Raw genomic sequence first — 16,519 nt, 5'->3', positions numbered from 1 at the left:
GGGCGCTGGTGGAGACAGGGGTGACACCAGTGAGCGGGCAGTGGGTGGGACTGTAGGCACGGGGATTGTAAGCAATTTTCACAGCCTACTGTTCAAACAATTAAAAGTTTTCAATTCTTAAAGTAAGCCCTTCAAAGATGGACGTTGTAGTTTTGCAATATTGATACTGCTTCACTGGGGAAAGACTGTACTTCATTATTACGCTGTAAACAGTCCTGACTTACTGATTTTCCTTCATTTTATTTCCAGAGACTTACTTCGCGTTTTGGAATGAATTGATTTTTTTTTTTTTGGACAGTGCTCCTTTTTTCCCCCCCGCTTCTGTTCCTTGATCTAACTTTGTATTTTTCTTTTGCCATTATTATTGGCTTTGCTTTTGCTCCCAAAAACAATACTTTTGGGGTATTGTTTGAGCAGCACTCCTGCAATTTGAATCCATGTCAGCATATCCCCGCATCAGGATGAAGGTCTGTAGGTAAATGAGGGGAAGCTCACTAGCTGGAGTTGCATTCACTTCATTATATTAGCCATGTGTATTGATGTTAGCGGTATCCACATGCGGATTTGGTTGTGTGATCAAAGTCTTATCTGCTGATGTGGTTTCCACCCTAGCTTTGTAGTCTCTAGATAATAAACTGAGGCTTTCTTTTCCAGGATGTTTGTGCTCTGCTTGTCCAAGCCTGTCAGCTGGTTCACCTTGATCAGGAACATCTTGTCAGCAAAGTTTGTCAGCTTATCCATCACTTACTTAATAGATTTCAGGTACAGAAAGTTTGGCCTTGTCCTTCCTCTCCCTGTGTGCTGGCTCCCTGGTACCCCACTAAGCCAGGGAGCCCTTCTGTCTTCTTACAGGGCTGACCTTCATGCAGAGTCCCTCAGATTTTAACTGTATTGCTTATTCATTCCTAGCTGAGATTCTGATCTGTAGCTCTAGCATGACTGAGGGGTTCCAGATGTAAAAATGGCTCTCAGTCAGAAGTGATATACCATCCAAAATACTCTTGGTTATAGGACATTTGTGTTGATTTATCTGGTTCTTAAGTGTCAGCTGATTCTGTGATGGTGTGTAATTTCAACTGCCAGATCACCTGAGTCTGTAAACAACTTATCTGCATATATTGACTCCAGCAGTACTTGATGATGTTTTCTTGACCACAGTCCTTTTCTGCTATGACAGGTGATGGTTGATGAACAGAACTTGAATTTTCTTGTCTCCTACTGTATCTCTGCTCTTAAGCAGTGCAGCTCTTGGACACATGTTGAAGTTCTGCAAGCCTTAGCAGCTCTTGTTTACAATAATGGACCTAAATGTCAGAAGGTGAGTTTACAAGCTAAGAGAAAGTAACCACACAAAAAAATTGCACCCTTTGGTTGTTTCTACTTTCTTTTTTTTTCCCAAAAGAAAGGATGAAAAAGTATCATGTTCTCAAATCGCCACAGCTTTTATGTCAAGAATAATTCTATTTAAATAGTGACTGGTATTTGTGGAAAAGTTGAATTTCAGGTGTGATAGATGAGTATACTAGTAATCAATAGATAACGAGATTCTTCCCAGGCCGAATACTGCTATACCTGCAGGCTGCAGCTGTAGGGACCACCTGTTACCTGGCTTGAGCCAAAGGCACACTATTAGAGAAGGACATCAGGCTTAGTCTGCAGACTAAGCACGCTGGTATGCCTGTTTATCAGGCAGGAAGAACGCGGGGAGCTTCAAATTGCACGTTACTCAGCAGGCTCCATTGAGGATCCTGAAATTTATCCTGTAACCAGATCAGGTCTTTGGTGTGCGGTGGGCTCAAAGCTGTTTCAAACTGGGGACTATCAGTTATCAATCCTGAGGTTTGTACAAAGCTCCTTGTTGCTGCAGCATGACTGATAGTGTTTGATATAATGCATTCTGCTGTCACCAGCTCTTGGCAGCTTGCAGAGCAGTTTCTGCTGTTGGGCTTAAGCGCAGGGTGGTGATGCTAGCGGTTTTGGAGCTGCCAGCTTGTGTGGGTTTGTAGCCTATATAACCACAGCAGTTGTCTGGGAAGAAAGCATGACCTGGGACTCAATGTGAACTATTCTCATGCTCTATGCTTTTTAAATAGAAAATAAGAGAACTTTGGGAATTAATATTTTTCATGTCACTCTTTGTAAATGTAATCTGTCTATGGATTCAGAAATTGCAGATGACAAATCTTTTTTTGTAGCATCGATATGTTTAGCTACCAAACAGAAGAATCAGGAGGCTGAGGGAAAAGCACTGACCCCTAATGACTTTTGGTGGTTTGTTTTAGTATCTCCCGGATTTGCTGGGCAAGACTGGGCTCTTGGTGCAGTTCAGTGATTCTGCTCAGCCAGATGTGGAACTCAGGAGGGCAGCAGTACGCAGCATGGCAAACCTGTGTCTCAGGTGCGTGCAAGCCTTTTCAGATGGTGGAGTGGATGCTTTGGAAGATGTACATCTGACAGCACAGACAACTGTTCTGCTCTGTGCTAGGAGCAGCAAATGCAGGATCAGTAAGGCATATATGCATGAATCTGAAATTTAAAACTTTAGTGCTCCAAGATATTGTATCATCTATGGATAAAACCATAAACTCTCACTCTTCCAGAACTAATGTTATGGAGATTAGCTTAGGGAAGAAAAGAAAAAGCATTATGCTCTCTGGTCACTGCAATGATTCTTTGGGTTAATTTTGCATAAAAATGGTCAGCTACAAGTTTTTATCATGATTGTCAGTTGTTATTTTGCAATTCATCCATTTTTCCATTCCACATGTAAATATGCTGATGACGCAGCAACATCAAATCTTCATTATTTGCTATATGGGAAGAATTTTGACTAACCAGACTCTGTGGGCAAGCAAGCAGTTATAAATGCAATAGATATTTGGACTTGCTGTAAAGAGTTTTTTGGTTAATAGTTCCCCTGAACAGATGGCTTGTTTAAAAAAAAACAAAACAAACAAAACCAACACAAACAAACCAACCAAACACAAAAGCTTGGAATTTCAGCAATTATAGATGAAGTCTGAAGAACTACTTATGTAAATAAATACAACATCTGGCAGCTTAGGGCATGATGATTTTTCTATGTGGAGAGCTAGGATTGTTTAGCTTGGAGAAGAGAAGGCTTAGTGAGGATCTTACCAATGTGTATAAATGTATGATGTCAGGGAATGAAGGTGACGGAGCCAGACTGTTCTCAGTGGTGCCCAGTGAAAGGAGAAGAGGCAGTGGGCACAAACTGAAATACAAAAAATTCCAATTAAACATAAGGAAAAAAAAAAAGTAGTAAGGATTCTTCAGCCCTGGAACCAGTTGCTCAGAGAGGCTGCAGAGTCTCCATCCTCGGAGATATTCAAAACCCAACTGGAGACAGTCCTGTACAGCCTGCTTTGGTTGCTTTTACTTCAAGCAAGGGGGTTGGACTAGATGATCTCCAGGGGTCCCTTCCAACCTCAACTATTCTCTGATTCTAACTTCAGGAAAATCACTCGCAATATTAGAGTTGTCCTGTGAGTATTATCAAACATGCATTGATGGCTTAAATGTGTTGGAATCAGGTGCTTAGGAATCCATTACAAAATAATTTGTTTAATGACTTTAAATCCACTGCAACAATGGCCAGCTCTTACTAAATGGTACTCAAGTTAGCACACATGAAGTGATGCAGTTGCCCTCTCTCTTCAGGTAGTAAGTCAAGTGGCTATTAAAATGTTTCAGCACATGTAGGTTGTCCAGGCTTCATGGAAACTAGGGAGATGGCAAAAGTCATTCTAGGTGCTTTTCAATGCCAAGTTTTGCCTAAAAAGCATTTATAAGCATGACAGCTTGTTAAGCTATGCTTGGAGAGTCATTGTAATTGAGAAGGTGGCCACAGAAGCAGGGCAGGTGTAAGGCACACTATGATTGTACTAGCTCTTTGAGCAGAAGGTTTCCTTTTCTTCTTTATAGTGGTAGAGCTGATCTCTTTCACAGAGCCATCCGTCCATCTGGGGCTGTGCACTTCAGTCTAGCAGAGGGCTTGATCTGAGTTTGTGTAACTTTATAAAGCTGTGGCACAGGCTGTAAACCAACCATTTGTCTCCTCCTGCTTTAATTTTAGTGTGCCTGGACAGCCATACTTGGATGAGTCCTACAGAAGTGTCTGTTTTCAAACCTTTCTAAGTGTTCTGCAGTCTTCAAAAACCTCTGATGTAGACGACATCACTTTTTGCATGGTAAGTGTGAGTCTAATTGTCTAGAATACTCTAATTAGGAGATTGTGCTGCTGGAATATTTGAATTTGGAATACATGAGACTTGGAATGTTGTCAACTGAGATTTTGCTTAAATAGACTTTTTTTTTTTAAATAAACATAAATAACTGTCCCAGTAATTATGTTGCGCAAAACCATAATTGCCTAGAAGGTCACTGGAGAGATGTGGACCTTCAACGTTTTTGGACGGAAAAGTAATCCTCTATTTTGGTTTTCAGTTACTGCAAAATGCACTGAAAGGTATCCAGTCACTTCTAAATGGTGGCAAGATGAAACTAATTCAAACTGACCAAATTGGATCTCTTCTTGCAGTATTAAAGGTAAGTACTTAACTCCACCTTGAGAAAGAGGCAGTTGCTGGAAGGTGCGTGTTCCAGAGGCTTGTTAAGTGGGAAACAGTAGGAGAAGATGAGAGAGAGGGAGCAGAGAAGCCTGAGCATGGGGGGAAATGAAGTGTGAGAGATGAAGAAAAAGACATTGAGTTTCTCTCACAGCATCTTAACTGCACTTCCTACCAAAGCATGTGAGAGAAAGATGGGAGGCTCCTTTCTGTGTACCTACTTAAAATCCTTCTAGAGAGAGTTGAACTTCAGATGTTGCATAGCTGTTAGATAGCATGGGGAGAAGCAAGACCTGGGAGAAGGATCACAAGCCCAGCTGAAAAGTGCTGAACACACAAGTAAATACACAGTACATCTTTGTGCATCAAAAAGGGGAAGAATGCTAATGTTTTTGTTTGTGTTCTAGAAGTGTATGTTTCATGGGCTGCCCGGACTGAGCATAGAAATGCCTGCAGCCTTGTACCCGGCTCCATTACCTCAGTATGATAAAAGGTCACCCGTCAAACAGGAACACTCAGAACCAGCCACCTTTAAGCAGACAGGGGTAAGCTGAAATTACAGTGATTCTGCTGCATGCTTACTGTGCGCATGTGTGTTATCTGGTGTGATATTAGTGGCTAACAGGCTCTGTGTTCTGAGCATGTGATACATCTCACATTCTTTGCTTTAAAGGTATCGATTATAAACCTCTGCACTGAGTAAAATTGCTTTGTACACTCGGATGACAAGAACAAATGGCTCTGCAGAGACTGGTTTTCCTGAGTTAAGCTGTATGCATCAGTTACTCATCTATAGCCAAGAATTCTTGGCCTGCAGACATGGGATTGGTGTGTGCAGACTAGCCAAAGCTTTTTATTTTATAAGTTACGTTTTCTTTCCTAACACTTGCACAATTGTTTGACTCTTTCTTAGGGAAGTCAAGTTCATCCAGAGACTGATTTCCTCCCCCCTCCCCCATCTGTTCTGCTTAATCCTTCTACAGGTTATTTTTTAACCCTGTAAACATTTTGGATTACCGATTATCTAAAGACATTAGAGGAAAATAAAGTTGTATAGTCATGTTGACTTGTTTCATTTTGGATGTTAAATACCTACTGTAAATCCAAAAACTACAGAAGTATTTACTGTTCCTCTTCTTTTAATCACTTTTAGTTAAAAATGGTATTTCACACAAAAGCTTTGTTGGAAATCTTTACTGATGAAGAGGCTAAAGCTTAATTTTTGAGGTGATTCAGATATAAACCACCTACTTATATTAATGTATTACTATACTGATGTTACGATTGCTACTAATAATTTGCAGACTCTCAGATATAAAGAAGTGATTGTTTATGTACAGTATTGCATATACATATAACTGCACTTATGTGCAGTATTGTTGCATCAGAAGATGCTAAATAGCTGTGATAACTCTTGGTTAAACTAAATCTCACCTAAAAACTCATTTAGAAACGTGTATAATTTGATGTTGATGTACTATACAGAGGGCACGATTTATTATATAAAACTCTGTTTTTATTCTGAATTAGTTTTGTTTTCAGATGAGGCCTTTTTCCCCTAGATTTACAACTATAAAATGTTTGCACATCTTTCTAGATATTATATCAAATACTTAAAAAAAAAAAAAAATCTATTTTTCATCCTAAAACAGAACCGAAGAAAAAAGTCCAAAGGGAAACAAAAGAAGGGAGAGTTTGGGGAAGAAGGAAGACAAGATTTGGGTGATGTAGGAAATGAATCAGTCCTTGGAGCAGACATGCTGAAATTACAGTTGGGGGATATGCAGAACAGTCCTAGTTCGGATTCTCGGACTCGTGCATCAGATGTTGCACATGTGCCTGCTGGAAAGGATCACTTGTCTTCACATTATACTGCTTGGAAGAGAATCAGCAGCAGTGAGTCGGAATATTCTGATGCCGAAGGTGGAATGCAGAGCAAAATGAGGTGATTGTTGTTCATGCAAACATAGAGCATGGTAGCAGAATGTACTGTTGTTTGTAACAGTTTAAGCTCATGTATCATGTTAAAGCAAACCTTTTGTTCCCATAGATCTGGCACAAATTTTACATGTGTGCAGACTCTTGCACTTCCACAGGATCCTAGCATTTGGTTCTTGATCAAAACTGTTGAGGAAATCACTTTCCCTTTTGATTTATGTGGTGATACAAGAAAATTGGAAGGCAGGAATTTGTATTGGTTTGAAAGTAAATTTGTTCTTTCTCTTCCTATTCTAGGTCTAAAAAATTTCACAGCTAGCCACTAATATAACCGAAAGAGGTTAAGTCCATTACTTTTCACTGCGACTTCATTAATCTTTTTGTTTGTTTTTAAGATCTTATCAAGCTAATGTTCGTCAAGGGGCTCTAGCCTGTTTCCTCTCTGCTATAAAATCAATAGAAAAAAGAGTTCTTTATGGCTACTGGTCAGCATTTGTTCCTGATGCACCTGGTATTGGCAGCCCCCAGTCAGTGTCCTTGATGACAATTGCTTTAAAGGACCCCTCTCCAAAGGTGAGGCAATTCTGAGTAGAAAAAACATTGTATTTTTTGTATATTGATCTTAAGAGTTGCCTTCTCTGGCCTTCAGTAAGCAATTTGGCTATTGTGTCTGTGTTGCTTGGTCACTGTACCGCAAGAAATAAAAGAGGATGTGTTGTTTAGGGAAACAAAGGATTGGTTGTATACTGCTTAAAGTTATGAGAAAAGATAGCTGGAGTTGAATTTTTCTCTTGCTGGAGAAAGAGACTTTCATAAATTTTTAAAATTCTCCATCAGCTTGAAGGAGATGTTAGAAGTGGGTAACAGAAATGTTTTATCATTTCAGACCCGTGCCTGTGCTCTTCAAGTTCTCTCAGCCATCCTGGAAGGTTCTAAGCAGTTTCTTTCTGTTGCTGAAGATGCTAATGATCACAAGAGAGCTTTTACTCCCTTCTCTGTAACTATTGCTTCTAGCATCCGGGAGCTGCACCGCTGCCTGCTGCTAGCTCTGGTGGCAGAATCCTCTTCTCAAACACTGACCCAAATAGTCAAGGTAACTGTACTGTAAATGTTTCAAATGCTGCCCAAAAGATGATACCGGTCTCTAGACTAAGTCTTGATGAAAGATTGCGTAGTTATTATTGTAGCTGTTGAGGACTAAGGTGGCGGGGGGGCGGGATTGACTGTTGTCATCTCACAAGGCTTCATTGACTGAGTCTTCCTACAGAGCCCTAGTGTTTTTCTCTTCAGCACAACTCTCTTGTTCCTGCATTTTTTTGGAGCTGAATGAACCTATGAAATGATTCTGAAGACTCACATTGGCTTTAAAACTAGAATCCAAATTGGCAAAAAAGGCTTTCCACGGGCTATTGAAATTCCTTGGTCTTTATGCCAGGTCACAGTAGTTAAATACTAGTTCTTAGGAGCCAAGTTTGTAACCCATTTTCAAATGGCAGATAATTGGGGCATTTGTTTTCAGGTGCCCTCAGGTAATTAGCTGTCTAAATGACCAAAATTGCAAATGTAAAAACAAATCTGTTGGAGGCCAGGCTGACATTGTAACCACCACTCCATGTATGTTCTTTTGTGTGTTTCAGTGCCTTGCGAATTTGGTTTCAAATGCACCATACAGCCGTTTAAAACCTGGTTTGCTGACAAGAGTTTGGAACCAGATAAAGCCATACATTTGTCATAAAGGTTTGCGTTCTGTTTGGCTGGAGCCTCTTTGTATATGTTATATCTTAATTCAGCATTGGTTATTAGAAAATCGTTGTGGATTCCACCCCCCATGCTTCATAAATACATAAACCTATGTATTGCTGTTGGATTGTATGTTATGACCTGTCTTGTCTGAAGACTGCTGAAGAAGGATGCTGACGTGTCAGTGGGATGCTAACGGACTGGCTTTTCCTTCCCCTGCCCTGTTCTTTCTTGCAGATGTTAATGTTCGAGTTTCTAGTCTCACGTTACTAGGGGCTATAGTATCTGTCCAAGCACCTTTACCAGAGGTGCAGTTGCTTTTGCAACAGCCCAGTTCTTCAGGGCTAAATAATAGCGGTAGCGCAACCCCTCACCGTTTTAATTCTTCTGAGCAGTGGAGAAAAGCACTCCCCTCGGAAGGGGAGCCTCCAGATAATCCAGCAGGATGTACGTCTTCAGAACCATGCTGGCTTCTCCGTCTCTGCGTTTCCATCGTTGTTCTGCCCAGAGAGGATTCCTGTTCTGACAGCGATGCTAACTTTCCATCGTTTTCCAGTGTTTATGAACCGTGTCCCCTTCGACTGGAATCCTTACAGGTGGGGATGAACAGCTATCTTGTGAAATAAACAGCTTGGTACAATGTCAAATTACCTCATGTCAGCCAGGCCTCACTCGTGGGTTGCCTTTGCTCCTAGCTCTTTCAGTGAGATTTAGGGTAAAGCATTAGCTAGTGCAGCGTGTCTGAGCTGCTGTAACTGAGGGAGCCGTGCCTGTGTCCACAGCGTTACCGTCCCTTAGTAAACCTGCTGCAGCAAGTTCATCTGCCTGTGACTTTTGATAGCGTCATTACTTTTAAATATTATTTGATGGTGTGTGCTGGCATCTGGTGAAGGCTGTGAATCTTCCCCTTGCAAACTCCTCTGTACAGAATTGGAATTAAAGTTTTGCTATAAAAAGGTGGCAAAGAACCTTGCAGTCAGAGAACAGTCTGCAAGGAACTGTGGAGTGATGCTGGTGTGACTAAAGGAGTACCTGTGAATGTTGAGACTTGGCCTTGTTTTCCTTCATGTAACCACAGAAAATAGTAAGATTTTGTAACATGCATCCCAAGGAGTCTCACTTTTTTTTCCTGGAACGATGAATATTTGTTAACTCCAGCTTCACAGAATGCAGCAGCAGTATTATAGGAGAGTGTTGCTCTTACAGCCACCCTTGCTTAGTTTTTTAGCTAGAGGAGACCTCACTTACAGTAAATAATTCATTGTGTTGCTACCCGATAGTGCTTTTGTGGCCCTTTTGTGAACAAGATAATGGAATAGGGAGGGTTTTAATTAGCTCTAGTATTCTAGAAGTTGTGCTGCATGGTGTGTCTATTACATCAAAGTTTAGTATCTGGTCCCGGTGTTGATTAGCCCATTAACATCCTCTCTGTGTATTTGGGGTATTTTGGTTTAGCAGAAGGCAAAAATGCTGAATGGAATTTCTTTTGTGTGTGTTTAGGTGTTGGCTCTTCTTGTAAAAGGTTATTTCTCAATGGCTCAGAGCTATTTCCTAGAACTTGGAGAAGTGGCGTGCAGATGTATGGAAGAAATGGATCCATCCATTCAGCTTCATGGAGCCAAAGTAAGAGCATGAGGAAACATCAGCATTGTTTTAACAAGTCGGTTTTATCTGTTAGCGTGCTTTGCAAATACAGATGAGTTGTGATGAATATTCAGAGCATCTTGTGTTTGATGCAGCACACTGTAAAGAGCTGGTGCCTGCTGCAGCTCTTTGGGCAATGCAGTACCCTGACACTTTGAGAAATGCACCTCTGCTTCCAATCTTGAATTCTTAGCAGAATTTTGTTGCTCTGCTGAGTCACTAGGAAGCTTGGGAAACGCATGGACTATAACACTGGCCCATCCCTGATTTAGCATCAGCTGGTGCAGGAACCGTAGTCTGTCACCCAAAGGAAAGCTCAGAGAGATTTCCTCTTTGCTCAGCAATTTGTTATGCTGTTCTAGCTGGAGACTTTATGCTTACATAAAGAAAGGCTTTACCTCTAATTTCTTTACTGACAGGGACAGAATAAAGTCCAAAACAATACTGAATCTTTTGGGTTTGTTCCCTGGGTAAGCAAGTATACTCCTAGGTAAAGGTAGCTATAGTTCCATGGTACTTGAGTAATCCCTGGTAAAGACCGAATTGCTCTTTGTTTCCTTCCAGCTTCTGGAGGAGCTGGGCACAGGTGTCCTACAGCAGTACAAACCCGATTCAGCTGTTGCCCCTGATCAGAGAGTACCGGTCAGTGTGGTAAGTGTGTGGGCACCCTCTGAGATTCCAGTTCACTGAGTTTCCCTTCTTGAACTCTCTGCAAAGTCGCTAACATGGATACAGGTGAATCAATTGTAGGAAAGCAGAAAGGGACTCAGTACCCTGTGGCTTTATAGGTGCTGATATGTACAATTTTTGTAGACTTCCTGCCCTGCATTATCTTGGTATCTGTTTTTGTCTGTAGGCAGGTGTGGGTTGTGTGGTTTTGTTGTTTGGTTTGTTTTTTTTTTTTTACATGATGTTAACACTGCCTCTCTGCCTTTCCTCATCCTTCCTCTTCCTGCCTGCTGTAAATCAGAAAGTTGGAAAAAACAGCGCAGATTTTGCTTGTGTCATTACTGCTGCATAAAACCTAGACATACACTTTTAGAGTTTTGATGAATTTGCATTGTTATAATAGCCAGCCTACATGCTCTGGCTGCTCGCAAGTGCAGAGGGAGTGGCCAGAACCATAATATATGTGATTTCAGAAAAATTCATTGTTTGAAGCTGGCTGTTGGATAAGGTTGCCAAAGCTGAGGCACTGACATTCTAGCAGTAACATAGGCTGTTTTAAGTCTTGCTTCTGTCAGCAGAACGTTGCCAGATTTCTTTGGCATATATGCTAAGTTTTGAGCCAGTCACTAGTAACCCTACAAGATAGGAAATGTGTCCAGTAGCACTGGGTTTCTGTTACTTGATATAAATGTGAATTGGCAAATTAAAATACCCAGCTGTGTGGATTCAAGAATGGGATTGTAATTCTACCTAATGCAGTCTAATCTGAGTGTATGTGGCCCTGAGAAGGAAATAAACAAAACTCAGTGAATAAGTGCTTGATAGCAGTACTAAAATGTCCTTAAAGTGTTTCTTAATGCTAAGTATTTTAGGCTAGCAAACAGTTGTAATCATTTTCATGTGTGGTTATACTACCTGCTGGAAGTATGTCTTAAAGGTGATGATAGAAAAAGATGATCTATTATAGAACTTGGGCATAATTGCTGAGCTTAAATAGGTAAACCTGGCTGCTTCCTCTGTAGGTTGTAACCTTCTGGACTATGATGTTAAATGGCCCCTTACCTGGCACTCTTCAGAACTCTCCACATGCAACTCTCCAGACGAGCGCCTGTGATGCCCTGTCCTCTATCTTGCCAGAAGCTTTCAGCAGTCTGCAGGTAAGAGAGCACTCCTTTAAGCGTGGCATTTTTACCAACGGAGGCTTTGCTCTTGTTTGTTTGCGTAGTAGTGTAAAGCCTTTTAAAACTTTCAAGGAGAGGGTAGAGAAATCTTCCAGATTTTTTTTTTTTTCATTCTAAACAAGTTGTGACTATGAAAAGATTGGAAAAAGTAACGTTGACAGTAATTATTCTGTCAAAACAATTAAGCTGTGGGTCACAGAAGCTGTTTAGCTCTGCCATGAATACCCGGCTTTGGCGATGATGCATGGGAGACGGAGGGCAAGAATTTCCTTGCATGAGGGAGAGGTGAAGGTTGTTATTTGCTGGTTAAGTGTTTGAAGAGACAGCTGAGCTAACAGCCAGGGGCTGACGTTGTTCACCAGTTTGAATGCATGGTTTTTCTTTTGGCTGGCTTCTAAAACACTAAACTGCGGTGATTGCCCTGGCAGAAGCAAACAAATGTGTTGGCCTTACTCTCCTTTTGCAACATGAAATATGCTTTTAAACATGAAAGCCTTGGCAGTGTATCACCACTGCATTGTGCAGCTCCTTCTGTGTCACTGTGCCCTTCTTGATGGGGAGTACTCTGCCAGATCTCATTTGCCCAAGAATTGCTAGTACAGCAGTATCTCTGGAATTCTCTGTCTGGTTTCTCCAAGTACAGCATGTACTTCATCACCCTGTACTTTGATCCCATACACTTTCTTGCCCCTGTGGCCATGTGGGGTCAAGTCAGTGCCCACTCTGACCCTTTGCTCTGATGAAACAAAGATCTTTGTCATGGGTTGGTAAACTGACAATCTGTCCAGGGTGAACTTAATCTGCCTGGCTGTCCTTGTTAATGAAGGGGAAAGAGTGAACTAAGACAAGAAAACGCAACCGATCCAGTCTGTTTTACCTCTGGTGGGCTATGCCTTCTGCATTTGGATGAGAGTTAATAATTTGATTTCTTTTGTGGTCTTATCTAACAGCAACAAGATCATGTTTGCTGCACGCATTCTCATTTCCTGTGTGGCATCCTGAAAAGCCAGTCAATTTACTTGAAAGAAAAGAGGCACACTCTAAATGGTAGCTTCTATAGATTCCACATATTAGGGTCTTTCAGAGTATTTGTCAATTGTCAAATTGAAATGTGGGACAGAGATCTTTTCCGTTTCTCTCTATTGCCATGACTGCTTATCATTGCAGAATGACCAGCAGATACTGTGTGTCACTCTGCTTCTTGGCCTGAACCACAGTGAGAACCCGCTGGTAAAAGCTGCAGCTGCACGCGCGCTTGGAGTCTACATCCTCTTCTCTTGCCTTCGACAGGTCAGAACTGGCCCATTTTTCTTATTTTGAGCCATTTTATAATGGGTTTGATGAACTGTAAGATGTGGGACATGAGTTCTTTTGGAATGAATTGGCCTTCCTTCTTGGTTTTGGTCTGTAGCATATATATATAGCTTTTCTTTACTGTCTCCAGACCTGCTCTTGCCTTCTATGTGGTGAAGAGAACCAGTGCAGTTTTAAGTGAGATGAAGCAGAAGCCAGAGTGCCTCGTAAGTGAGACCAAAAGGAGGGAGGTCAGGATCTTCCCCAAGCTCTCAGGCACAGAAGTGGGAAAGGCTAGGTTGGCACAAAGGAGCTGCAAGAGATGAGGTAGAGCTGGGAGGAAGGGAACAGCTGTACAGTACTCTGTAGAGTTTAACAAGTTTTTAATATGAAGGCTTCAGTTTTGCTTAAAACTAAGTAGTAAATCTTATTTAGAGAAAAATGTTGTTTTGTTTCCACAAAAAAAAATTTATCTTAGCTTGGCTAAGCTGGAAGACTCTGTAGTTTTTGCAGTGTAGCCTTAAATGGGCAACTGTAATAAAAAAATTGTATGCAGTAGCTGATGTTGAGATTTGAGTCCAAAATATTTGGAAGAAAATCCTTTACTGTAGGCAAGGGAATGAAAATGAAATGTGATGTGCCATAGAAGAGAAGATTAGACAGGCAGCTCAACAGGGAGTTTGGAGAAGCAATTACTTTATTAAGGGTGGGATTTGATGAGTACAAGATTGGCAGTCCAGGTAATTATGTTAAAATCCAAAGTAACTAAAGCACCAACGAAATTAAATAATACATTGAAACCTTTGAGCAACAGCTACCCAAGAGAGTGGTGAACTTGGTCAGCACCCAGGCTTTGACTGTAATTAAAGATCAAAGCTGTACAGAGAGCATCATAAACACATTAAAAGTTTTTGCCATAAAAAAAAAAAAAGGTCTATGAATAGAGCTGGTCTCTGTGCAGGTATCATTTCCCCTAGAAAAGCCAGAATGTGTATGTTACTAAGGAAATCACCCAAGTTTTAAAAAAACTTTCTAACTTTGCAGCTGTTTTTACTTTTATAGGACGTGATGTTTGTGGCAGACACAGCAAACGCTATTCTGAATTCCCTCCATGACAAGTCTCCGAACGTCCGTGCCAAAGCAGCTTGGTCCCTGGGCAATCTTACAGACACTCTGATCATCAACATGTACGTAAGCATGCCTTGGCCCACAGAACTCCTCTCTCTGCCCATGTTGCCATAGTGTCAGACAGAGGGTACTGATCTACTTACTATCAAAAAAGCCAAAATTTTGTCTTGGAAGCTTCTTTTTAACCACTCTTCAGCCTGTGTGTCTGCCAGGGTATGACACTGTATTACAAGTATCCCATATGCATCTGGGGTTGAGTTCTACAAACCTGCTTGGGTTTAGGTCTTTCTAATCATTAGTTCTGGAGTATATTCCAAGTTTACTTTTCAGTTTTCTATTCCTTCTGCGTTGCTTTCTGTAATTGCATGTTCCCTGGTTACTTTATTTTCAACATAACACAGAAGTAAGAGCAATAAATATTTAACACTTCCTCAAATCAAAGACTGAAGGAAGTCTAACCTACTGTTACATTTTTAACAGGAGAAATAGTTATCATATATTCCTGCTAAAGAATTGCCTCTGAGCAATTCATTGCCCTCTGTTTTTTATTACAGACTTAATGCATTGCTAACTGGCTTTCTTGCATTGATAGTTTGGTTTTAAATTAATAAACATAGTGGTCACATGTAGTAAGGTCTGCCTTACATATTAGCCTTCTAAAGAGTGAAGGTTGTTCGTATGCCTTTGTAAAGGATTGTATCACATCTTTGGGGATGGATCATCTGAGGGGCCCTTTCACAGTGTGATTCTTCTGCTAGGGAAACGATGGGACAAAGTTTTCAAGAGGAATTTTCCGATGTCCTGCTGTTGAAAATGTTACGATCTGCAACTGAAGCATCCAAGGACAGAGACAAGGTATGACTGAGGGGAAGGAGGGTGGAGTTACAGTGTAGTTAACTCTTGCATTTTTATTTAAAAAAAAAAAAAAAAGGAAAAAAGGCACTAGTTAGTTTGGGGTGTTTTGCCCCAACAGTTGGGGAGCTGCAGCTCGGCATCCTCTCATGAGGTCTGGTGTTTGGAGGTTTCCCATGTTTGACCTGCGGGGCATTTGATTGTGCCTTCCCACCGTGCAGAGTTGGAGGGTTTTTTTGGGTTTTTCTTGTTTTGTTTTTTTTTTCCCCCCTTCAAATGAATGATCTTTCTGGTGGCATTTAGGAAGTTACTGTCTGATAAGACACCAGTCTGATTCCAGATGGGCTCCTTGTTGGCTCTGAGCATGATTTCGTAGCAGGCTAGACAAAAGCTTTGCCTATAAGCTGAAAGCCAGAATGTTTTGTGGTTTGGTTTTTTTGTGTGTATGTGTGTTCCAGGTAAAGAGTAATGCAGTCCGGGCCCTTGGGAATGTGCTTCATTTCCTTCAGCCATATCACATCGCAAACCCCAGGTTTAGGGAAGCCATCGAGGAATCTCTTCAGGCCCTTATTTTTACTGTTCAGAGCGAGGCCACTATGAAAGTGCGCTGGAATGCTTGTTACGCGCTGGGGAATGTATTTAAGAACCCTGCCTTGCCACTCGGTGAGTAACTTGTCCCACTGGCTTTGGATTTGCACAGCAGGTTGTGATTTTGATAAGAAGGTCTCTGTTACAAATGTGTTGGGGAGAAGGGGAGAAAGCAAACTGAGCTGAATCTTGCTGTCATAGCTTTCCCAGGACTCTTGCCAGTGAAACAGGCTCAGATTCTGCGAATGCGAAGGCAGGCATAACTGAGCTGTACTCAGTTGGATCTCTCGCGTTAGAAAAGAGCCTGAAGATGGGATTATAGCTGTGAATAGATGCAAAATGTCGCTCTTCCTCTTACTAAACTTGAGAGGATTAACTGTGTGTTAACTAATTTTTCATTTCATAACCCCTGATTCTCTCATCTGGAGCAGAATAAATACAGTAAATGTAAGCTCATTAAATATTTAGGAGATACATTTACAGTTTTGTGTAGTTTGGCTGATTGAAAAGGGGTTTTGTTTTTGTTTTGTAGGAGAGGCTCCTTGGACAACACAAGCATATAGTGCACTTTCCTCAGTAGTGAAGTCCTGCAAGAATTTTAAAGTCCGAATCAAGTCAGCCATGGCCCTCTCCATCCCTAGCAAGAGGGAATGCTACGGCTCCACTGAGCAGTTCTGCCAAATCTGGAGTGCCTTGGTGGTAGCTTTGCAGAAGAGTGAAGACACTGAGGACTTTCTGGAGTTCAAGTACAGTGCCAGCCTCAGGACACAGATCTGCCAGGCTCTGCTTCATTTGTTAAGCCTGGCAAAGAGCACAGACCTGCCAGCCATTTGGGAAACCATAACAGAAAATGGGGATGCAATCAAATCCTATGTCTTGCAATATCTGAAATCTGGA

General features: G+C 41.3%; 1 protein-coding gene across 1 annotated transcript in view; it reads left to right on the top strand.

Annotated features, from left to right (window-relative positions):
* Positions 1 to 657: 657 nt before the first annotated feature.
* Positions 658 to 16,519, top strand: part of HEATR6 (HEAT repeat containing 6) — a 16,061-nt gene continuing 199 nt past the window's right edge. Inside the window, 19 exon segments of the mRNA XM_010287476.1 lie at positions 658 to 762; positions 1,178 to 1,318; positions 2,283 to 2,398; positions 4,097 to 4,211; positions 4,468 to 4,569; positions 4,997 to 5,134; positions 6,242 to 6,534; positions 6,923 to 7,100; positions 7,414 to 7,620; positions 8,165 to 8,264; positions 8,505 to 8,863; positions 9,768 to 9,890; positions 10,476 to 10,562; positions 11,603 to 11,737; positions 12,929 to 13,051; positions 14,117 to 14,241; positions 14,941 to 15,037; positions 15,493 to 15,697; positions 16,155 to 16,519. The exon segment at positions 16,155 to 16,519 is cut by the window's right edge and continues 12 nt beyond it. Of these exon segments, the coding sequence (XP_010285778.1) occupies positions 1,181 to 1,318; positions 2,283 to 2,398; positions 4,097 to 4,211; positions 4,468 to 4,569; positions 4,997 to 5,134; positions 6,242 to 6,534; positions 6,923 to 7,100; positions 7,414 to 7,620; positions 8,165 to 8,264; positions 8,505 to 8,863; positions 9,768 to 9,890; positions 10,476 to 10,562; positions 11,603 to 11,737; positions 12,929 to 13,051; positions 14,117 to 14,241; positions 14,941 to 15,037; positions 15,493 to 15,697; positions 16,155 to 16,519 (3,006 nt within the window). The 5' untranslated portion in view covers positions 658 to 762; positions 1,178 to 1,180.

The sequence above is a fragment of the Phaethon lepturus genome, unplaced genomic scaffold, assembly GCF_000687285.1.
Source record: "Phaethon lepturus isolate BGI_N335 unplaced genomic scaffold, ASM68728v1 scaffold41495, whole genome shotgun sequence".
In the NCBI taxonomy this organism is placed as follows: domain Eukaryota; kingdom Metazoa; phylum Chordata; class Aves; order Phaethontiformes; family Phaethontidae; genus Phaethon; species Phaethon lepturus.
The sequence above is the reverse complement of the archived record's forward strand: the minus strand, read 5'-3'. Positions and strand labels throughout refer to the sequence as shown.